Raw genomic sequence first — 24729 nt, 5'->3', positions numbered from 1 at the left:
ACCTCAGAAACATGCGCATTCCATTTCTCGACCACGTCAGCCAGAAAATGGATACCCGAGATTCTGTGCTGAAAACCGGGAAGGTGTTTCTGCTGATGCCATCTGCGATAATCGCCGATACCTGCGACATTCCACCCCTACATCAGAAGCTGTTGTGTTGGAAAAACGACATGGAACATCCCGCAGGACTGATGAATGAGCTTAGAGACTGGCAGATGTTTTGGAGAAGGAAGCCCAACAACACGCTTCCAAGCACATTCAAGGATTGTTTCCGCACAGTGGATGAAGACGAATTTCCTTCCATCAAAGTCCTACTCCATATTGGATGCACCCTCCCTGTAGGCTCCTGTGAGGCCGAACGCTCATTTTCTTGCCTGCGTCGTCTGAAGACCTTCCTAAGATATTCCATGGGAGAAAGTCGGATGGCATCTCTGGCCCTCATGAACATACATCATGACTTCACCCTATCCCCAGATGATGTGTGTGACATTTTCATTCAGAAACACAAGCGCCGTCTATTCCAAAATAGCAAAATTTACTATTAATAAAATTGTGGGAAGAACCCCATGCTGAGCTTCACAATCTCGGCGCATGGCGGTGCCGGGCTTCACTCAGCACACAGTCTGTCATCGCCATCATTTCACTTTCAGACTATGGGCGTGCACAGGCCTTTTTTAACTACTAGTGAGCCCGTTGGTCCAATGGACCAAATTTTCATCGCCTTTCATGGCCTTGCAGCATACCTGCCTGCTAGTGCTCGAGTTGGAATAAATGCTTTGTAAAATATCATTGTTTTTGTTATTTATTTTGTTATGAGAATGCCATGCCATGGAAGGACCTATTAAGCTGCTCTATACACCTTAATATGGCGTATGTTTGGAAACATGGGAATTCTTCCTGATTATTTGTAGTTAATTAGCCTAATTAACTCAGGAGATCATAACAATCATTTCGGTAGAACTACACAAATCAGAAATTGCACATCAGAAAGCTCCAGTAGAATTACAAAAAAAACATGCCGCACGCACGCACGCACACACAAAATTCTTCAATTTATAGCAGAAGGAACAGCTGGGCAAGTCGGTTCACCAGTTCGTCGATCTGGCCATTAGTCATCGCGAATCTGCTGAACTGTTGGACCAGGGAAGAATGCAAGGTACTGCAGAAACTTCCAACAACACACGAAATGCCGTTTCTGACGATCAATTTTCAAAAATTTCCAGTGGGGGGACCCCCAGCCCCCCCCTCTACACCCCCCATCCTTTGGCACTATGGCTTTAGTGCACCCCTCCGTCTTGAAATCCCTGGATCCACCCCTGTGACCGTTGTGTGCTATGGGGAGCACGGTAGTACTGCCACCCCAATGCGGACGTCAGGTGGTTGACATGTTGCTTGAGGGCCATCCAGGTATTGTACGGATGAAGGCTTTGGCACAAAGCTACATGTGGGGGCCACGAATGGATAATGACTTGGAGCAAAGAGTCAAAGGATGTCATGCATGTGAAGCATACCAGAAACATCCTTCCAAAGCACCACTGCATACTTGGGAGTACCCAAATCAACCATGTTCGCGAATACATGTAGACTATGCGGGTCCAGTGGAAGGAAAGATGCTATTCATCCTAGTCGATGCATACTCAAAGTGGATTGAAGTGTATGTCTCTACAAAAGTGACTAGTCAGGTCACGATAGACAAATTGCGAGAAATCTTTGCTGCACACGGCATACCTCACACACTGATGTCGGACAATGGGCCGTGTTTCACGAGCGAACAATTTGCAAAGTTTGTGAACATGAATGGAGTGCTCCATACCATCCAGCAACAAACGGGTTCGCGGAACATGAGATGCAAACCGTGAAATTGGCACTGCGCAAAATGAGTGGTCCCTTGCCCACTCACGTGTCACGATTTCTCTTGAGTTATTGCACAACACCGCAGTCCACAATGACACAAACCCCGGCGGAGATGCTCATGAATAGGAAGCTCCGTACACGTATAAACACAGTTGTGCCCAACATCAACACCACGGTGGAGCAGAAACAGCTTGCACAAAAGTTATCTCGTGATTCGAGGGCAAGTCAGGCGTTTGAGATTGGACAAAACGTTTCAGTTCGAAATTACAGCTCAGGCGACAGGTGGATACCTGGTCACATTGCCAACCGAACGGGCCCCGTTTCATATCGATACATTACTAACATAATTGCCTTCGCCGATTTTCCTGGTCGACGAATGGACGCTGCTCCCAGAACACGTCGACGCAACGACGCCGAAGTCCTGGATACCACTGTTCCAGACTCCTCTGCCGATCACCCTCTGTAAATTTCGGGATTTACAGACATTGAAAGATGTGATGCCCGTAGAAAACCAACATTTTTACGACGAACTCCCTCATACCGAGGCATAGACTTTATTCGAAAATAATGATTTTGATTTAAAATTTGCTAGAAACATTTCGTTGTCGTTTCAACTTGGTTGAAAATTAATTTACCTTCGCTGATTTTGAGACCGCTTGTGTGCTCAGCACAATTTGTCAAATTGCCTTCGCCGATTCCGAGACTACTTTTGTGCATAAGGCAATTTGTCAAATTGCCTTCGCCGATTCCGAGACTACTTTTGTGCATAAGGCAATTTGTCAAATTGCCTTCGCCGATTCCGAGACTACTTTTGTGCATAAGGCACCGCTTGTGTGCTCAGCACAATTTGTCAAATTGCCTTCGCCGATTCCGAGACTACTTTTGTGCATAAGGCAATTTGTCAAATTGCCTTCGCCGATTCCGAGACTACTTTTGTGCATAAGGCAATTTGTCAAATTGCCTTCGCCGATTCCGAGACTACTTTTGTGCATAAGGCAATTTGTCAAATTGCCTTCGCCGATTCCGAGACTACTTTTGTGCATAAGGCACCGCTTGTGTGCTCAGCACAATTTGTCAAATTGCCTTCGCCGATTCCGAGACTACTTTTGTGCATAAGGCAATTTGTCAAATTGCCTTCGCCGATTCCGAGACTACTTTTGTGCATAAGTCAATTTGTCAAATTGCCTTCGCCGATTCCGAGACTACTTTTGTGCATAAGGCAATTTGTCAAATTGCCTTCGCCGATTCCGAGACTACTTTTGTGCATAAGGCAATTTGTCAAATTGCCTTCGCCGATTCCGAGACTACTTTTGTGCATAAGGCAATTTGTCAAATTGCCTTCGCCGATTCCGAGACTACTTTTGTGCATAAGGCAATTTGTCAAATTGCCTTCGCCGATTCCGAGACTACTTTTGTGCATAAGGCAATTTGTCAAATTGCCTTCGCCGATTCCGAGACTACTTTTGTGCATAAGGCAATTTTTCCAAAAATAAAAATCACGTTTTTTGGATCGAAAATTAGTTTGATCGTCATGAAATTTTCTGGAGATGTTGGGTATACAGTGCATTCAGAAAGTATTCAGGCCCCTTCACTTTTTCACATTTTGTTATGTTGCAGCCTTTTGCTGAAATCGTTTAAATTATTTTTTTCCCTCATCCATCTGCACTCAATACCCCATAATGACAAAGAGAAAACAGGATTTTAGAAAGTTTTGTAAATTTATTAAAAAGAAAAAACTGAAATATCACATTTACATAAGTATTCAGACCCTTTACTATGACACTTGAAATTTAGCTCAGGTGCCTCCCATTTCTCTTGATCATCTTTGAGATGTTTCTGCACCTTGATTGGAGTCCAACTGTGGTAAATTTAATTGATTGGACATGATTTGGAAAGGCACACACCTGTCTATATAAGGTCTCACAGCTGACAATGCATATCAGAGCAAAAACCAAGCCATGAGGTCGAAGGAACTGCCTGCAGAGCTCAGAGACAGGATTGTGTCGAGGCACAGATTTGGGGAAGCCTACAAAAAAAATTCTGCTGCATTGAAGGTTCTCAAGAGCACAGTGGCCTCCATAATTCTTAAATGGAAGAAGTTTGGAACAACCAGGACTCTTCCTAGAGCTGGCTGCTCGGCCAAACTGAGCAATTGGAGGAGAAGGGCCTTGGTAACAGAGGTCACCAAGAACCCGATGGTCACTCTGGCTGAGCTCCAGAGATCCTGTGTGGAGATGGGAGAAACTTCCAGAAGGACAAGCATCACTGCAACACTCCACCAATTTGGGCTTTATGGCAGAGTGGCCAGACGGAAGCCTCTCCTCGGTGAAAGACACATGAAAGCCCGCTTGAAGTTTGCAAAAAAGCACCTAAAGCACTCTCAGACTGTGAGAAACAAGATTCTGTTTCGCAGAAGGGTGAGAGGTGCGAGGAGAGCTCGGCGGGTGAAGTACCAAGCGAGAGTGAAGGTGTGGAGGTTTAAAGAGGTGACAGTAAGGTAGGCATTTAAAGAGAGGCTGAGTAGGGGAGAGGATGATGTGGTTGAGCTTGAAAGTGGTTGGATGTCAATGAAAGATAGTCTGTTGGGAGCCGTTGGTGAGGTATGTGGATGGACAAAACGACCACCGAGGCACTCGGAAACATGGTGGTGGGATGATGAAGTTGGAAAGAGGATTGACGAGAAGAGGAAGAAGTTCAAGGAGTGGCAGAAGGCGAAGGGTACAGGAGCAGAAAAAGCAGAGCATGAAAGTTATAAGGCAGCCAAGAAGGCTGCAAAGAAAGAGGTAGCAAAGGCGCAGGAGGCATGTGGGAAAATGTTCGGAGAACGCTTGGATTCAGAAGAGGGTCAGAGAGCGGTATTCAGGATTGCAAAGCAGATAGCGAAAGAGAGGTGTGATGTGATGGGGGTGAGTTGCTTGAAGGATGAAGTGGGACAAATCGTTGTGGACCCAGATGGAATTAAAGGAAGATGGGAGAGATATATGGAAATGCTGTTGAATGCAGAGAATGAATGGGATGGCAACATAGAGAGTAACCCAGTTTTAGGACCGGCAGAGAAGATAACTGAGAAGGAAGTTGAGGAAGCGATAAAAGCAATGAAGAGTGGAAAAGCGGGAGGGCCGACGGGAGTTGTGGGAGATATGTTGAAGGCAGCAGGAAGTTGGGGGTGTGAAGAGAATGACAGAGATCTGTGATCTGGTGGTGAAAGAAGGCCGGATTCCAGTGGATTGGGAACTGAGTACCCTCGTCCCTTTTTTCAAGGGGAAAGGTGACCATCTGGAGTGCGGCTCGTACCGAGCGATAAAGTTATTGGAGCATGGAATGAAGGTATTGGAAAGGGTGTTGGAGAGGAGGATAAGGAAGAAGGTGAAGATCGACGAAATGCAGTTTGGATTTATGCCCGAAGAGGAACGACGGAGAAAGCATTCGATAGGGTTCCACGCGAAGTATTGACATGGGCATTGAGGAAGTTAGGAGTGGAGGAATGGTTGATCAGAGTAGTGATGGCAATGTACAAAAGAGCGCGCACAGCTGTAAGGACGAAGGACGGGAACAGTGGTGAGTTTGAGGTGAAGGTGGGAGTGCATCAGGGGTCGGTACTAAGTCCACTACTATTTGTAGCTGTGATGGAGGTGCTGGCTCAGAACGTAAAGCAGGGTTTACCGTGGGAGTTGTTGTATGCAGATGATCTGGTGTTGATTGCGGAAAGTATGGATTGACTGAAGGAAAAGATGAACAAGTGGCAGGAATGTATGGAGACAAAAGGTCTGAAGGTGAATATCGGAAAGTCGAAGGTGATGGCAAGTGGTAAAGCATGTGGTGAGGTGGAAAGAACTGGGAAGTGGCCATGTGCTGTGTGCAGGAAGGGTGTTGGAGTGAACTCCATTCAATGTACAATGTGCGCTGAGTGGGTTCATCAAAAATGTAGTGGTCTGAGAGGGTCATTAACCAGTGTGGCAGCTACATTCAAATGTAAGGTGTGCACAGAGGGAGCTGCAGATGGAGGAAATGTTGAGTTGGATCTTGGAGACGGCGTGAAGCTGGAAGGTGTGAAAACATTTTGCTACCTCGGAGACATGCTGAATGGAGAAGGTGGATCAGACTCGGCAACGTTTCATTTTACACAATGAAAGTACCAATCCTCAGTTCATATTGGTACCTTAATTCATTTTACACAACGAAAGTACCGATCCTCTGTTCATATTGGTACCTTAATTCATTTTACACAATGAAAGTACCGATCCTCTGTTCATATTGGCACCTTGCTTCATTTTACACAATGAAAGTGCCGATCCTATGTTCATATTGGTACCTTGGTTCATTTTGCACAATAAAAGTACCGATCCTCTGTTCATATTGGCACCGTGGTTCATTTTACACAATTAAAGTACCGATCCTCTGTTCATATTGGCACCTTGGTTCATTTTACACAATTAAAGTACCGATCCTCTGTTCATATTGGCACCTTGGTTCATTTTACACAATTAAAGTACCGATCCTCTGTTCATATTGGTACCTTAATTCATTTTACACAATGAAAGTACCGATCCTCTGTTCATATTGGCACCTTGGTTCATTTTACACAATTAAAGTACCGATCCTCTGTTCATATTGGCACCTTGGTTCATATTACACAATTAAAGTACCGATCCTCTGTTCATATTGGTACCTTAATTCATTTTACACAATGAAAGTACCGATCCTCTGTTCATATTGGCACCTTGGTTCATTTTACACAATAAAAGTACCGATCCTCTGTTCATATTGGCACCGTGGTTCATTTTACACAATTAAAGTACCGATCCTCTGTTCATATTGGCACCTTGGTTCATTTTACACAATTAAAGTACCGATCCTCTGTTCATATTGGTACCTTAATTCATTTTACACAATGAAAGTACCGATCCTCTGTTCATAATGGTACCTTAATTCATTTTACACAATGAAAGTACCGATCCTCTGTTCATATTGGTACCTTAATTCATTTTACACAATGAAAGTACCGATCCTCTGTTCATATTGGCACCTTGGTTCATATTACACAATTAAAGTACCGATCCTCTGTTCATATTGGCACCTTGGTTCATATTACACAATTAAAGTACCGATCCTCTGTTCATAATGGTACCTTAATTCATTTTACACAATGAAAGTACCGATCCTCTGTTCATATTGGCACCTTGGTTCATTTTACACAATTAAAGTACCGATCCTCTGTTCATATTGGTACCTTAATTCATTTTACACAATTAAAGTACCGATCCTCTGTTCATATTGGTACCTTAATTCATTTTACACAATGAAAGTACCGATCCTCTGTTCATATTGGCACCTTGGTTCATTTTACACAATTAAAGTACCGATCGTCTGTTCATATTGATACCTTGGTTCATTTTACACAATGAAAGTATCGATCCTCTGTTCATATTGGCACCTTGGTTCATTTTACACAATTAAAGTACCCATCCTTCATATTGGCACCTTGGTTCATTTTGCACCATAAAAGTACCTATCCTTTGTTCATATTGGCACCTTGGTTCATTTTACACAATTAAAGTACTGATCCTCTGTTCATATTGGTACCTTAATTCATTTTACACAATGAAAGTACCCATCCTTCATATTGGCACCTTGGTTCATTTTACACAATAAAAGTACCTATCCTTTGTTCATATTGGCACCTTAATTCATTTTACACAATGAAAGTACCGATCCTCTGTTCATATTGGCACCTTAATTCATTTTACACAATGAAAGTACCTATCCTTTGTTCATATTGGCACCTTGGTTCATTTTACACAATAAAAGTACCTATCCTTTGTTCATATTGGCACCTTAATTCATTTTACACAATGAAAGTACCGATCCTCTGTTCATATTGGCACCTTAATTCATTTTACACAATGAAAGTACCTATCCTTTGTTCATATTGGCACCTTAATTCATTTTACACAATGAAAGTACCGATCCTCTGTTCATATTGGCACCTTAATTCATTTTACACAATGAAAGTACCTATCCTTTGTTCATATTGGCACCTTAATTCATTTTACACAATGAAAGTACCGATCCTCTGTTCATATTGGCACCTTAATTCATTTTATACAATTAAAGTACCGATCCTCTATTCATATTGGTACCTTAATTCATTTTATACAATTAAAGTACCGATCCTCTGTTCATATTGGCACCTTAATTCATTTTACACAATGAAAGTACCGATCCTCTATTCATATTGGTACCTTGGTTTATTTTACACAATTAAAGTACCCATCCTTCATATTGGTACCTTGGTTCATTATACGCAATAAAAATACCGTTCATGGGTTCATATTGGTACCTTGGTTAATTTTACACGATAAAAATACCAATCCTCAGTTCATATTGGTACCTTGGTTAATTTTACACAATGAAAGTATCGATCTTGGGTTCATATTGGTACCTTGGTTCGTTTTACACAATGAAAGTACTGATCCTGGGTTCATATTGGTACCTTAGTTCATTTTACACAATGAAAGTATCGATCCTGGGTTCATATTGGTACCTTAGTTCATTCTACACGATGAATGTACCGATCATGGGTTCATATTGGTACCTTGGTTTATTTTACACAATGAATGTACCGAACCTCGGTTTGTATTGGTACCTGGATAGAAGTGGCGGAGCTTGCGTGGCGTGGGTGGTGGATCCTGAAAAGGTGTAAAAAGCAGACTCTGAGGAGGAGCTCTGTAGAGAATCTGCATTGTGCCAAGGAAGGTTTGATCTCACTCCTGAGGAGACGTGTTCCTTCTTCATCTGCCCGCCCGCCCATGTTCCTACCTCAGCCCTGTGCCTGTTTGTCGTCTTGCCTACTTTATCGCCTGCTCAAGACTGCTAAGCGCTACGTCCTCCTTCGACAAAACACAAAAGAGATAAGCCCACCCGGTTCCCATTCCCTTTCCCTGACTGTGATTGAATCTCATGTGAGGCGCCTTATGCCGGGGTCACACTATCATGTAAAGCCTAGCCGTAAGGGCCACGTAGGGCCAATTAAAAAAAAAAAATTACGGCGCCGTAAACACCCCGTAAACCGTGGGCCTCGTAGGGGCCACGTAGCTGCCGTAGAGCCACGGGATAGCCACGTACTCGCCACGTCAGACCCTCGTAAAAATTGGCCGTATCCGCCACGTAAGGCCATGTAATGTCCAGGTAACGGCCAGGTATACGCCACGTAGTTGCCACGTAAGAGCCACGTGCCACGTATGGGCCACGTAATGCCACGTGGGAGCCATGTGTCCCATAAGAGACACGTAAAAGTGTCGCGTTAAAAATCCTATAAAAAGGGGGTCCCCAGCCCCTTCCAGTCATTCAGCATCTTAACCTTCAAGAAAGCAACATCACAATGAGAGTACCAAGAAGACGGAGACTGCAGATTGCTGTCAGATATCAGCATGCCCTGTACAATGCTGCTGCTGGACTGGTCCTGCAGGAGATGCAGGCAAGAGAGATCCAGAGGAAAGCCAAGAAGAAGAAACTCTGGGTGAGGAGGTGGATCTCCATGAGACAGGAGATGGGTGTCTATGACACCTTGATGAAGGAGCTAGAAGATGAGAGTGCCAAGGAGTTCCAGTCCTTTGCAAGGGTGTCACCTGACCTATACCATGAGATAGTCAGAAGAGTTGGGCCAAGGATCCAGAAACAAGACACATTCTTCAGGAAAGCCCTGTCACCTGGTCTCAAGGTGGCCATCACCCTGAGGTTCCTTGGCACTGGTATATCCTACCACAGCCTGGCCCACGAGTTCAGATGTCCTCAACACCATCAGCCTGATCGTCTCTGAGACTTGTGAGGCCATCATTGCTGAGTACATGGAAGAGGTGATGAAATGTCCCAAGACACCAGATGAGTGGAACGAAGTGGCACAAGGCTTTTCAGAGAGATGGAACTTCCACAACGTTTGTGGGACACTAGATGGCAAGCATGTGGCAGTGAAGTGTCCACCAGGATCTGGCTCTGTCTACTTCAACTACAAGAAGTTCTACTCTATAGTCCTGATGGCTCTTGTGGACTCTCAGTACAGGTTCCTTTTCGTGGATGTGGGAGCACAAGGAGGCACTTCAGATGGAGGAGTTTTCAGAGGCACATAACTTTATGAAGCCCTAGAAGGTGGGTATGCAGGACTGCCAGAACCAGAACCACTGCCAGGAGATGACAAGCCCATGCCCTTCAGCCTGATTGGAGACGATGCCTTTGCCCTTCGGACCTGGATTCAGAAGCCCTACTCCTTCAGAGGCATGAACAAGAAACAATGCATTTTCAACTATAGGCTTTCCAGGGCTCGAAGAGTGGTGGAGAATGCTTTTGGCATCCTATCAAACAGATTCAGATGTCTCCTCACCTCGATGTGCCTCAACAAGAAGAATGTGGAATCTGTTGTCCTGACTGCCTGTGTACTACACAACCTGATCAGCTACAGAAAACCAGGCAGGATCAATGTGGAGGCTGACAATGAAGATGCCAACCACGAGGTAGTACCAGGAACCTGGAGAAATGAAGAAGCAGTGACAGCCTGGAGGGGCTTGGAGGCTCTACCTGGCAACACATCTTCCAAGGCAGGAAAGCTGCAGAGAGAGCTGCACAATGAGACCCGTATTTATATACAGCCGGTTCAAAACACGTGGCGCTACGGGGTTCTACGTGGCTCTACAGGGTGGTCAAGTGGCTCTACGAGGCACTACGGGGCTCAACGAGGCGACTTCGTGGCCAAGACGTGGTGAGCACGTGGCGATCACGTGGTTCTGTCACCGGATCGCTCCTTATATGGCAATCACGTGGCGCTACGGGGTTCCACGTGGCAATGGGGGGTCCCCCATAATTGCCACGTAGTGCCACGTATTACGTGGCCCTCACGGGGGTGGCCGTTAAGTATGCGCCACGGCAGTGGACAAGGCTGACTTTACATGGTAAAATTTTGAACTTTTTGAAATTCCCGCTCTAACTTGCAGTAGGCGCCACGTGGACCCCGTGACTGACACGTGGATGCCGTAACTGCCATGGGATAGCCACGTCCCACCGCATATCAAAAAAATGGTCCTACGTGGCCCTTACGGCTAGGCTTTACGTGATAGTGTGACCCCGGCATTAGATTTCTTTTATCCCAATGTATACAGTTATTTATTGAATTTCTCTTCCCATCCATCCGGTCGTCGAATTCCCTGCTTTCGGATTCAATCTTCCCTGTGTTGTTTGTTTCAGGAAATAAACCCCGTTTGTCTTAAAAGAGCTGAGTTTTTCGTGTCTCTCCTCACATCTGCATGCGCATGCAAATCCGTAATATTTGACGTTGTCTGAAGAGGCTAAAGCCAGTTCCGTCTATCCGTTCAGTGGCCGATGTTAATTATGCCTGAACACGACAATACCAATCGGTTCAAATTGGATTACGAAATTTCAGTCCCTGGGGAAAAAGGGACACATCCTTCTCTGACCCTCATCTTCCTGCCCCACCCTCCCTTCTCCCAGACTTCTCCTCCCTCCCCTCCCACACCATTACCCTATTCCGAGACTGCCACCCTCAGACCACCAGTCCTTTCCATCCTCCCACATGTTCTTCTTTCAATGGTGGCAACTATGCAAATGGATAATCTGGGATGATTTGTGTCCGCACCGGTAGCACCTTGTGTCAGGTGGGGTGATTGTTCGAGCTTGAACCACCATTTGCGTGTCGGGTGCGAAGGAGTACCAGCACTTCGCATAGCCAGCTCAGCAGTTCCACCGAAGGACGGTGGTGCCTGCCTCAGTGATTGCTGTATCCACATCGTTAAAAGCAAATAATGACAGTTTTTTTCACAGTGTTGCGAGATTCCCAGAATTATTCGGAAAAGACCATCATAATGATGAGTTTTCTGGTGTGGTCCCTGATCGAGTTTTTAAAGAGAAAATAGTTGGAAACAGAAGGCTGCCTCTATTATTCCCAGAAAATAACCCGCGTTTGGATCAAAAACATGTTCTCTGCCTATATATGTGTATACTCGTATGTAAAACATCAATCATGGTTATATAGCTCGGATATATTCCTTTTGCACTTACCACAGAGGCTTGGGGCATGAGGTTGTAAGGGGATGTTGGGACTTCCGGAAGTGACGGAGGGGTGTGACAGGTGCGCTGGGCTGGATCGTTACCCAGATTGTGATTAAACCCAAGGCTGATGAATACAGCTGCGTCCTGTTTGAACACCTCGTTTCTCAGTCTTCACATACGAATCCTTACAATGGCGTAGTCGGCAGGATACATTGTGATATGAAAACGGGATGATCTATGGACTTCAGCTGTTCACAGTTTGTTGTTGGTGAAGACACACCCAAGGTCTTGTGCTGTGTTGGTGATCGAGTTGATTATTATAGGAGGCAATTGGTGTGAGTTAGTCTTGATTTTTCTGGTGAGACTGTTGCCGATTCATCCGATATGGCAGACCGTGCTGCATACCTGAATAGATATACAGCAGATTACATTGGTAGACTGTGTGAGATTAATCACATTGATATTAATGAGGGGGAAACCAAGCAGGAAAGGGTTACGTGCTTGTGTGGTTGAGGAAAATCCTACCAGGCCCAGCCCTGGTGCTGACGATTTTATACGCGTTATGCAACAAATTGAAAGCTCTCGTAGGCATGAGACAGATCAGTTACGTCAGTCATTATTGCAGGCCATGAGAAACAATAATCCTCATGCAGGTCTCCGACTGTCAGGCCTTCATAAACTCAGTAGTGATGATTACATATCATGCTACCTCAGCACCTTTAAACGCATTGCAACTGCTGCTGGGAAGTCAAGAGAGGAATGGCCTCAACTTTTGGAGCCCTATCTGACAGGAGAGGCCCAACAAGCTTTTCATTCATTGAACAATGATGAAAAGAACAACTATGACCAGGTTGTAGAAGCTATTAGACTCAGATACCATCTCACTCCGGAGGCCTACAAGTTGAAGTTTAAGACTGATTCCAAGTGTGGTGATGAAACGTTGGAAGCGTTTGGCAATGGGCTACAGAACCATTTCTTCAGATGGTTACAAATCACCCAGCCTACAGCTGACCTGCCTGAAGTAAGTAGGTGCCTCAATCTGATCATGATTGATCAATTTCTGAGCAAGAGAAATGGGAGGCACCTGAGTTAAATTTCAAGTGTCATAGCAAAGGGTCTGAATACTTATGTCAATGTGATATTTCAGTTTTTTCTTTTTAATAAATTTGGAATACTTTCTAAAATCCTGTTTTCTCTTTGTCATTATGGGGTATTGAGTGTGGATTGATGAGGGAAAAATGAATTTAAACGATTTTAGCATAAGGCTGCAACATAACAAAATGTGAAAAAAGTGAAGGGGTCTGAATACTTTCTGAATGCACTGTATATAGATGGTCCCTTAGTTTACTACACGGAATGGTAAGCATCAGCAATAAGCATTAACACTCTAAGTCTCTGCTTCAAATACGATTGCAACCCACGTCGCCATCAACCCAGCATGAGAGAAACTTCCGATCAATCGAAAATCATTGGTGAACATCTGATCACATTTCCTTGCTTCCCTCTACCGCAGTCCAGACGAATCACATGACTTCCATGATGCAGCACTATTTCAGTGACGGTTAAACATGGCGCCCACTCTGTGGATTTTGCTCGCATCGTTAAGATGATCAAATGCAAGTTGTAGTCCCAGCTGACTGATCTTTCTTATAACAACGTGAAGCGATATTAAAGTTAACAGTAAGCCTGTAACTTCTTGAATTTGGATTTATTTAAAAGCAGATACATAATTCAGGTCGAGGTCAAGCCGTAGGCATTGCGTAGGGATTCCATCAGAGCATCCTTTTCTGCTCGTGGTAGAAAGGACGCAGAGGCAGCAGCCATGTTCTGAAAGTATTGGGAAAGGAAAGAGATGGAATGCACATGCCTTTAATTACAACTCAAATATAAAAAAAACTCAAGTATATAAAAAAAAAAAAAAATTGGTATTGGTCACAGAAATCTTGGTCTTTTCTAAAATACAAGTAACTGTAGAATATTGAATTGTGTGAATTATTAATTGGTAAAAGTTACTGCTTACTTGTTGTCATAAATCTGATTACAGCAATCTGAGAATAAACATCTGCTTGAATGTCATGCTAGTCCTTCAATTATACGATAGATCGCAGATTCTTTGTGAAGGACACTGTGACTTTGTACACTGAATTTACTTTTCTTTATAAAGTTGTTTTTTTTTCGGTTTTTTTTGTGAAGTTTTGTAGTTTTCTTTGTGAAGAATCACACTGACCTCACCATCCAACAACTAATTCCAGCAGATGGGATGCGCAGTGTAGCGTCCATATCCGAGGGACGGCACACGTTGATGCCTCTCCCTGCCTTCGAGACACCGGGATGACAGCCTGGTCGGGATTTGAACCCAGGGTAGACAACTCAGAGGAAAGTGTCGCAATGGGTGGGCATCTCGGGCACCCTCTTTCACTCCAATTCCCAAACCCCTTCCGCTCCCCTATCCAATCCCGTCCTTTGGATCGGGACGTAAATCTGGCGGTCTTGTTTGAATTAATGTTATGGACGTTGAAGATAGTACCACGACATTTCTCGGAAAGAATGGGTCATTATGTCCTGGTATTATGCCTGTAGTTTTTAAAGGGATGTGGATTATTTTTATACTTGAGCTAAGGCTCCCAGTAGAGCTGACACACACACACACACACACACACGGACATACTGACGAGACAAACACTTAACACAGCCACTGAGCTTGGGGGGAAGTGCCGTCACTACCGTCACTTCCTCGGATACTCTGGGTACCAGTGACGTCGTAGCAATGGCGCCGCTTTTTTCACCGTACTCAGCGGGGCATTTCCTCAAGAGGAATTTCCTCCTCCTCGTGGATGCCAACCAATGGTTACGATGTTACGTTACGTAACATGTTACGCTATGTTAAGTTAATTATAACGATAGGGTCAATACATACGTACAAGATAACTAAAGTGACAGGTTAAGTATCAAGGGAAGAAGAAGAGGCATAACGGGGCAGAATAGGGGAGTGACTGGAGGGTGGAGAGGGCGGAGAAAAAGGAAAGGATGTTGTGAAGGAATAATAAATATTAATGAAGGAATAACCAATTTAACATTGGTCATTAACTCTATCCAATAAAATTCCCAAAAAGCACCAACCATTGCAATGAAATTTTCATCGGTGCAAGACATGTGGCGACGAGCTAAGCAGTAATCCGTTTCTAGAGTTGAACCCAGGATGAGCGGGTCATCGGTGTTCAAAGATACGCTAGCTCCATCAGCCAGGAATCTGTAGATATGCAAAAAAAAAAAAAAACAGAAATAAATCGAGTCTTAATTCCAACATTCAGCAAAAAAAAAAAAAAAAATTCAACTGGAAAATCAATTTTTCTGATTAATTAAAAATTGGGAACTTGGATACAGGCCACAGTTTCGCTAAACAAAAACCATACGCTATACAAAAGAAGTCCTGTAACTTCTAAGTTATGGGAATGGTAGTTTCACAGCTGTTAGATACTTTGTCCAGATATCAGATGTTGACCAGGAATTATTTTATTTTATTTTGCGGCGCACAGGGGATTTTTTTTTTTTTTTTTAATAATTTGTTTTTCCCTTGTCGGGACCATGAATATCCATGTGATGAAATTACAGTCCATGAAAGCTCTTCCGTAGAGAGCATCATTCTATTGCGAGTTGTGACAAAACGACTTTTTCCCCCGCTCAAAACCGTTTTTGAAACAGGAAACCAGGGCAGAAATTTGGAATTTGTTTATGGTACCGGTGATAGCTCGTCTACTCTTCGTAAAGTACACCGTAGTATACTTAACGTTCTTTAATGAATGTCGGCAGACGAGAAGCCCATTCAATGTCCATAAAAGGGACGGCACACACCATGATGAATCCCCCTGCCTGTGAAACGCCAGGATGATATGTTCTAGCTGGGTCGGGATTCAAACCCAGGCTCGACTGCTTAGAAATGAGTGAGCGTTCCTCCAGGGAGTCCAGGCCATCCTGAAATTCAACATTGGGACAACACAAAATTCCTTTTTTTATTATCCCAAATGTCAAACCTTCAAATTTGTGCAAGGGAATTGCATCCTTTCAATGTTATGAATTGCGACATGAATTGAAGACATGGAAGAGCGGATTCAAGCAGCTTTTGGAGAAATTACAGTCGGAATGCGACAAAAAATGGTCTTAGAGTATCGCGAAACGCTGCACACACTGCTTGAAAATGATGGAAATCACGTCGAAGTTCATAACTCATTTTGTACACTTCTGAATTCAATAAAATTTTGACCACAAAAACTTGAAATATGTACCTCCATCTTGTAAATATTTTGTTCGATTTCGTTTCTTAGCAACAGAATGACGTGGGTTCAAAAACTGGGAGTATATATATGGCCCACCCTGTAGAATAGCGGAGACAGTAGTTTCTTTGTGCAGACAACTGCTCACATCTATGTGGAGATGGTTCTGCACCATCCTCAAAATAAACAGGTTTTGAGACATGCCTGTGATTACCTGATGAGTGGATGCTTGTTGAAATCTCCAACGTATGCACCAGTAATGTAACTGGACCATGGACACATCTGCACCATAAAAAAGGGATTATGTGTTTATTGGGCTTATGTACCACAATGAAATGACTAGAAATGTTATGAAAGCCTCGAGTCGATAACGACTTGGATAGTCTGGTGATCGAACTTCAGGAAAAGTGGAAACTTTGTTGATGAAATGAAAATACAGTATGACCCTACCGTTCACATATGTTTGCCTACACGTAACATTTAACCTCCTCATGATTTATCACCACGAGTGAGGTACCCGTGCTATGCACGGGTGAGAAGCCAGAAGCAAACAGACAATGCAGAAACGGCGAATGCTAAAGCATGAAACCAATAAATTCCACATTCCTGTAGCACCTTCAGTCGCACGTCATACATGGACAGCAAGTTCGTGAAGGACTTCCATGAAAAACGTACCCGTTCGCAAACAAACGGGTACGTTTGTTCCATAACCAGTCAATGGCGAATCTGCATATGGTGATCCGCGAATTCACGTTTAGAAAGTAGAAACCGTCACGGCATTTCGTCATTCACTAGAACTCGATATCTCTTTTTTCATTCCAAACAACATAACTCCAATCACAAATGAAATAACATTAATATAAAAAATAAACTTTTAACAACATTCGTGACATAAACAAATATTTAAATCCTGATGTGAAGTACCGTACGGTTGGGTGAATACAATTACGAATTCAAAATCGTAATTGTATTCACTCAATTCCAATCATCAATTGATACTTTAACAAAACGATGAACACGATTAACGTTTAACGATTTAACATTACGAATGAATGACGGTTGTATTTGGATATTATCAAACCCGCGCATTGCCGTCATCTGTCCACTTCCGCATTCGCTGCAGGTTCGTAATTCTCATCAAAATCTAAACAGTATTTGTCGAATTTCAATAAAAGCCACATCACTGTTCATATCGGTAAACATTATTCCATCGTGTTTGGAAAAACTGGAAAATTGGAAAACTTGGAAAAACTGGAAAAACAATATAGCCTATTTTACTACCAGGGGTCCCAGGAATACCCACCCAAAATATCGTTGCGATCGGTTGTGCCGTTTTTGCGGTAACTTTGAACGGACAGACGGACATTTGGTGAATTTATAGTAAGATGAACCCCAGGTTTGGTCAGTCGTCTCCTTACCTCAAAATGAATTTGCTGCTGTAAAAGCAAGTGATATAGTTCAAGATCCTCCAACAGGTGGTACCCATGACCGATTCGCTCTGCCTTGAGCTTCGTCACCGCCTGTTGATGTTGGGACAAAACGGAAATACACCGCCTCAGCAATACTGTGTTAACTAGAATGGCACTCAGTAGAGAGCATACCTCCGCCTGGTTGGCCATATCACTCAATGGTGAAGAATCACTTTAAACATTATACTAGCCGGAGATGGATGTTCACAAAAATGGAATCGATTCTTCCTTGTCACACACAAAACCTGTCCAACAAGTTTCGTCCAAATCCGTCCTCAACCTTTTGAGATATCCTGCTATGTATCGTTTTTGGCCATATCTCCCAATGGTGAAGAATCACATAAAAATTAAATAATTCTCATATCTGAATCCATATTCAGATCTTCACCAAAATCGAATCGATTCTTCCTTTTCACATAGACAACCGGTCCACAAAGTTTCGTCCAAATCCGTCCTCAACTTTTTGAGATATCCTGCTATATATAATTTTTGACCCCATCTCCCAATGGTGAAGAATCACTTTAAAAACTCTAGTAGCCAGATCCGAATCCGGTTCTTCACCAAAATCTAATGATTTCGTCCTTGTCACATACGCTACATCTTTGCCAAATTTTGTCCGAAATCCGTCAACAACATTTTGAGATATATTGTTCACAAACAAACGGACAGACAAACAGGCAGACAGACAGGGGTGAAAACATAACCTCCAATCAACCTTTGGTGGCGGAGGTAATGAGTGTAACATGACGAGAGTGACGGAAATATATGCAAAACGCTTTGAGGACTCATGTTGTGGTAAGAACAGTATCTGTGCAAGACTGGCAGGTAGAAACCCAGCATTGTAAACGGTGTATGCACGAATTTGGAATTGCTCTACAATCTGGGTGAACGTGCCTCACGTACGACGCTCGCAGGTCCAGCCTCACCAGCGTGCACCGTCCGATGGATGCCCATGCGCCGTGCCTCCTGCTCATGAAAAATAAATACAAATCAACAAACGGAAAGCAGACGGGTAACTTTTTGGACACTTTTTCACAATTATGAACTGTTTAATTGCTTCCCAGTAATGGTGAACTACCTCAGCTTTGTTTTTCATCAGAAGTTAAAAATTGAGCACATTTGACCAAACAGAGAGTGTATATCAGACGAGGATTACTTGTATATCGGTGATAGAAAAAGGAAGAGAAAATATTGTTCATAAGCACAAGAGTCATCCCAAAGGTTCTGTCACCACACTTGCATAATAGACCACGCCTACACAATAGACCACACCCACACGACATAATAGACCAGGCATACCCAATAAACCATACCCACACAACATAATAGACCACGCCTATACAATAAACCACACCCACACAACATAATAGACCACGCCTACACAATAGACCACACCCACACGACATAACAGACCAGGCATACCCAATAAACCACACCCACACAACATCATAGACCATGACTACACAATAAACCACACCCACACAACATAATAAACCACGCCTACACAATAGACCACACCCACACAACATAATAGACCAGGCCTACACAATAAACCACACCCACACAACATAATAGACCAGGCCTACACAATAGACCACACCCACACAACATCATAGACCACGCCTACACAAGAAACCACACCCACACAAACAATAAACCACGCCTACACAATAACCACACCCGCACAACATAATAGATCAAGCCTACACAATAGACCACACCCACAGAACATCATGGACAACGCCTACGCATTAAACCACACCCACACAACATAATAGACCAGGCCTACACAATAAACCACATGCACACAACATAATAAACCACGCCTATACAATAAACCACACCCACACAACATAATAAACCATGCCTACACAATAAACCACACCCACACAACATAATAGACCAGGCCTACGCAATAGACCTCACCTACACAAGACAATAGACTAACAAGAAAAACAGCAATCAGAGATTGCAAACCCTCGCCAGGATGTATTTTCAGTGGTTTTTAAGGCCTTTGTGTTAAAACAAATATGGCGGCCGAACCACGTGACCTATGACGTCATTTTTTTTGCCCTCCACCAGTTTATGCCCACATGACGTTCAAGAAATTTCATCTTGATCGGATGAAGGTTTGTACTTGTCGAATTATGACGTCATAATGGAGGCACCTATGACATCATCATTAACATATTCTATTCCCCATGGAGAGTTCTTTACAATGAGCCATGTCTCAATTTTTTCTATGCAGCGCTTTCGGAGATAGAGATGCAAAGTTTTTCGGTTTTTCCAAGATGGCGGCCGAACCACATGACCTATGACGTCATAATTATCATTGAAAAAATTATACAGGTGGAGATGCACCTATGATGAAAACTTCCTGTCGATCGGACCAACGGTTGCAGAGAAAATCATATTTATTCTGTGCGGACAAACAGACAAACAAACGGACTCAAATGCAATACCCTCTCCTCAGGCGAGGGTAAATATACAAAATAGACCACATACACAACACAATAGACCAAATATACATAATAGACCACACCTACACAATAGACCACACCTACAGAACGGAATAGACCAGGCCAACACAATAGACCACACCAAACAACACTATAGACCACACCCGCACAATAGACCACACCTACACAACACAATCGACCAAATATACAAAATAGACCAAATATACAATCTATGAAACAAACTGCTTGTTTCACATAAATACACACGCACGACTATATAATTAAATAACGATAAAACGACGTTTAATTCACAATCTCACGAGATGACAGAATCTTGCAATAGGTGACGGAGGGACAGACAGACAGACAGACGAGCGTATTGTTATATTGACGGTGTCGAGAAGCGATACTCATAATGCTGCACCCACTTTATTGCGTGCACGGAAAATCAAGTGAGATTAAAAAAGAGCGCAACAGCAAAACAGTTGTGACATTTCTGATCAGTAAAATATGAAGGTGTTGAAATTTACAAAATTGGAAATTTTACAAGATTGGCTGGTTATGCGATTAACAGATGAAAAATTACAAAAACATCTACTTGCAAAGTGTGTGGATGATTAGTTGATTACCTGTCAAGGTTATGTACAAGCTTCATTATAAATGAAGGTCCAGGTGAATTTGAACCACCCGAGTTGAACTATAATATTGTTACGGACCGCGGATAAGATGTTGATTTGCCGAGCGGATGGCGCCGCGGCCCTAACAGTTACCCCGACTAACCCGATTCCTGAACGTTGGCCAAAATCGCGCCACAGGTATTCAATTTGGAAACCTCTAAAGCGACCGAATGTAAAGAGGAAGAAGAAGAAGACGTACAGAAGAGTAACAGGATTTATTATCTACACACACTAAGCAAAAGGAGCAGTCAAGGTTATATACAGGGAAAATGGAAAAAAGCAGGTGGCACAGTGAAAATATTAACTTATACAAGCTTACTTATACCCAGGGACAAGACAAAAGACAGACTACGAACACACTTACACGGGGGATGATGATAGGAATGGCAGGAGGTGGATGGCTGGAGGGGGAGGAAGGGTCAGGTCCCTGCAAACGGCAGGGCTGGAGGTGACAGCTCCGACTCCTCGCGTTCTTGGTGGGAAAAACCTCGGTGGCGTCGACGCAACTCTTGGTGTCCCTTTTTGTGCTCCTCCTCAACTCAACCCTCACAAGGCTTGCTGTCTTTCTTGGCTTCACTCCGCCTCACTCCCCCTCACTTCTCTTTACTTCTCCCACTCTCTTTTGTAACCAACTCTCTTTCCGCCACCAACCACCAACCAACGTTCTGACGCGCCTCCTCAAAGGCTTCCGCGCGTGGTTTTTATATCGCCTCCAGCGATCAAGCCGCCCGCCTCCCGGACACGCCCATCGGTGAGCTCACCTCGGCCCTGATTGGTCGCGAGGGCTCACCGACCCCGCCCTTAGGGGAGGCGTTGGCAAGGCCACGCCTTGTTCCCGGCGCTGGGCCGACTCCTCCCACCTTCGGCTCCGAGATTACCTCGTGGCTAATGGAGTCTTGGGATGAAGAAAACCGCCCAAATGCAGTTGGCAATGGAGTTGGCAAAAGGGGAATGCAGTTGGCAATTGACGAAAGGGGGGTTGGAAGGGAATCTACCTATTTCACTTCGTGCAATGGAGTATTTCAATTAATGGAAGACACAGCCTTAACCTACATAGAATAAGGAAATAAACTACCAACAAGGGGGAAAATCTATGATTGGCTAACGTGTGGTGTTTATGAACTAATTACGGGACGCACTTTGACCTTTATACATAACTGGAGCAAGGAGGGCAATACTTTACAACAATTTACTATACAATAAAAAAACTCAATAATAAAAACACAATCCTCATATCCACAACAATATGTTTGCAAAGTTATCTCTCTTTCCAAATGTAGATGTTTGTCAGACGTTCACATACAAATTGAAAATAGAGAGGCGCACTTATTAACAGATGATTATGCTGGTTATGCTATTAACAGATGATTATGCTGGTTATGCTATTAACAGATGATTATGCTGGTTATGCTATTAACAGATGATTATGCTGGTTATGCTATTAACAGATGATTATGCTGGTTATGCTATTAACAGATGATTATGCTGGTTATGCTATTAACAGATGATTATGCTGGTTATGCTATTAACAGATGATTATGCTGGTTATGCTATTAACAGATGATTATGCTGGTTATGCTATTAGCAGATGATTATGCTGGTTATGCTATTAGCAGATGATTATGCTGGTTATGCTATTAACAGATGATTATGCTGGTTATGCTATTAACAGATGATTATGCTGGTTATGCTATTAACAGATGATTATGCTGGTTATGCTATTAACAGATGATTATGCTGGTTATGCTATTAACAGATGATTATGCTGGTTATGCTATTAACAGATGATTATGCTGGTTATGCTATTAACAGATGATTATGCTGGTTATGCTATTAACAGATGATTATGCTGGTTATGCTGTTAACAGATGATTATGCTGGTTATGCTGTTAAAAGATGATTATGCTGATTATGCTATTAACAGATGATTATGCTGGTTATACTATTAACAGATGATTATGCTGGTTATGCTATTAACAGATGATTATGCTGGTTATGCTATTAACAGATGATTATGCTGGTTATGCTATTAACAGATGATTATGCTGGTTATGCTATTAACAGATGATTATGCTGATTATGCTATTAACAGATGATTATGCTGGTTATGCTATTAGCAGATGATTATGCTGGTTATGCTATTAACAGATGATTATGCTGGTTATGCTATTAGCAGATGATTATGCTGGTTATGCTATTAACAGATGATTATGCTGGTTATGCTATTAACAGATGATTATGCTGGTTATGCTATTAACAGATGATTATGCTGGTTATGCTATTAACAGATGATCATGCTGGTTATGCTATTAACAGATGATCATGCTGGTGATGCTATTAACAGATGATTATGTTGGTTATGCTGTTAGTAGATGATTATGCTGGTTATGCTGTTAACAGATGATTATGCTGGTTATGCTATTAGCAGATGATTATGCTGGTTATGCTATTAACAGATGATTATGCTGGTTATGCTATTAACAGATGATTATGCTGGTTATGCTATTAACAGATGATTATGCTGGTTATGCCATTAACAGATGATTATGCTGATTATGCCATTAACAGATGATTATGCTGGTTATACTATTAACAGATGATTATGCTGGTTATGCTATTAACAGATGATTATGCTGGTTATGCTATTAACAGATGATTATGCTGGTTATGCTATTAACAGATGATTATGCTGGTTATGCTATTAACAGATGATTATGCTGGTTATGCTATTAACAGATGATTATGCTGGTTATGCTATTAATAGATGATTATGTTGGTTATGCTGTTAACAGATGATTATGCTGATTATGCTATTAACAGATGATTATGCTGGTTATGCTATTAACAGATGATTATGCTGGTTATGCTATTAATAGATGATTATGCTGGTTATGCTATTAACAGATGATTACGCTGGTTATGCTATTAACAGATGATTACGCTGATTATGCTATTAACAGATGATTATGTTGGTTATGCTGTTAACAGATGATTATGCTGGTTATGCTATTAACAGATGATTATGCTGGTTATGCTATTAACAGATGATTATGCTGGTTATGCTATTAACAGATGATTATGCTGGTTATGCTATTAACAGATGATTATGCTGGTTATGCTATTAACAGATGATTATGCTGGTTATGCCATTAACAGATGATTATGCTATTAACAGATGATTATGCTGGTTATGCCATTAACAGATGATTATGCTGGTTAAGCTGTTAACAGATGATTATGCTGGTTATGCTATTAACAGATGATTATGCTGGTTATCCTATTAACAGATGATTATGCTGGTTATGCTATTAACAGATGATTATGCTGGTTATGCTATTAACAGATGATTATGCTGATTATGCTATTAACAGATGATTATGCTGGTTATGCTATTAACAGATGATTATGCTGGTTATGCTATTAACAGATGATTACACTGGTTATGCTATTAACAGATGATTATGCTGGTTATGCTATTAACAGATGATTATGCTGGTTATGCTATTAACAGATGATTATACTGGTTATGCTATTAACAGATGATTATGCTGGTTATGCTATTAACAGATGATTATGCTGGTTATGCTATTAACAGATGATTATGCTGGTTATGCTATTAACAGATGATTATGCCAGTTATGCTATTAACAGATGATTATGCTGGTTATGCTATTAACAGATGATTATGCCAGTTATGCTATTAACAGATGATTATGCTGGTTATGCTATTAACAGATGATTATGCTGGTTATGCTATTAACAGATGATTATGCTGGTTATGCTATTAACAGATGATTATGCTGGTTATGCTATTAACAGATGATTATGCTGGTTATGCTATTAACAGATGATTATGCTGGTTATGCTATTAACAGATGATTATGCTGGTTATGCTATTAACAGATGATTATGTTGGTTATGCTGTTAACAGATGAGTATGTTG

The 24729-nt window shown here is 42.4% G+C and overlaps 2 protein-coding genes across 5 annotated transcripts in view; one reads left to right on the top strand and one right to left on the bottom strand.

The window, feature by feature from the left end:
* LOC144892253 (uncharacterized) overlaps window positions 1-24729 on the top strand; it is a 350787-nt gene that overhangs the window by 193153 nt on the left and 132905 nt on the right. The gene's annotated exons all lie outside the window — the stretch shown is intronic.
* Window positions 13600-24729, bottom strand: part of ADA (adenosine deaminase) — a 119017-nt gene continuing 107887 nt past the window's right edge. For all 4 annotated transcript variants that reach the window (XM_078777904.1, XM_078777902.1, XM_078777905.1 and 1 more), the window contains 5 exons: window positions 18545-18616; window positions 17600-17701; window positions 16396-16463; window positions 15031-15160; window positions 13600-13737 (listed from right to left, as the gene is read on the bottom strand). In XM_078777904.1, the coding sequence (XP_078634030.1) occupies window positions 13642-13737; window positions 15031-15160; window positions 16396-16463; window positions 17600-17701; window positions 18545-18616 (468 nt within the window). In that variant the 3' untranslated portion in view covers window positions 13600-13641. The remainder of the gene's footprint in view (window positions 13738-15030; window positions 15161-16395; window positions 16464-17599; window positions 17702-18544; window positions 18617-24729) is intronic.

This window comes from Myxine glutinosa, chromosome 5 (assembly GCF_964187855.1).
Source record: "Myxine glutinosa chromosome 5, kmMyxGlut1.1, whole genome shotgun sequence".
NCBI lineage: Eukaryota > Metazoa > Chordata > Myxini > Myxiniformes > Myxinidae > Myxine > Myxine glutinosa.
The sequence above is the reverse complement of the archived record's forward strand: the minus strand, read 5'-3'. Positions and strand labels throughout refer to the sequence as shown.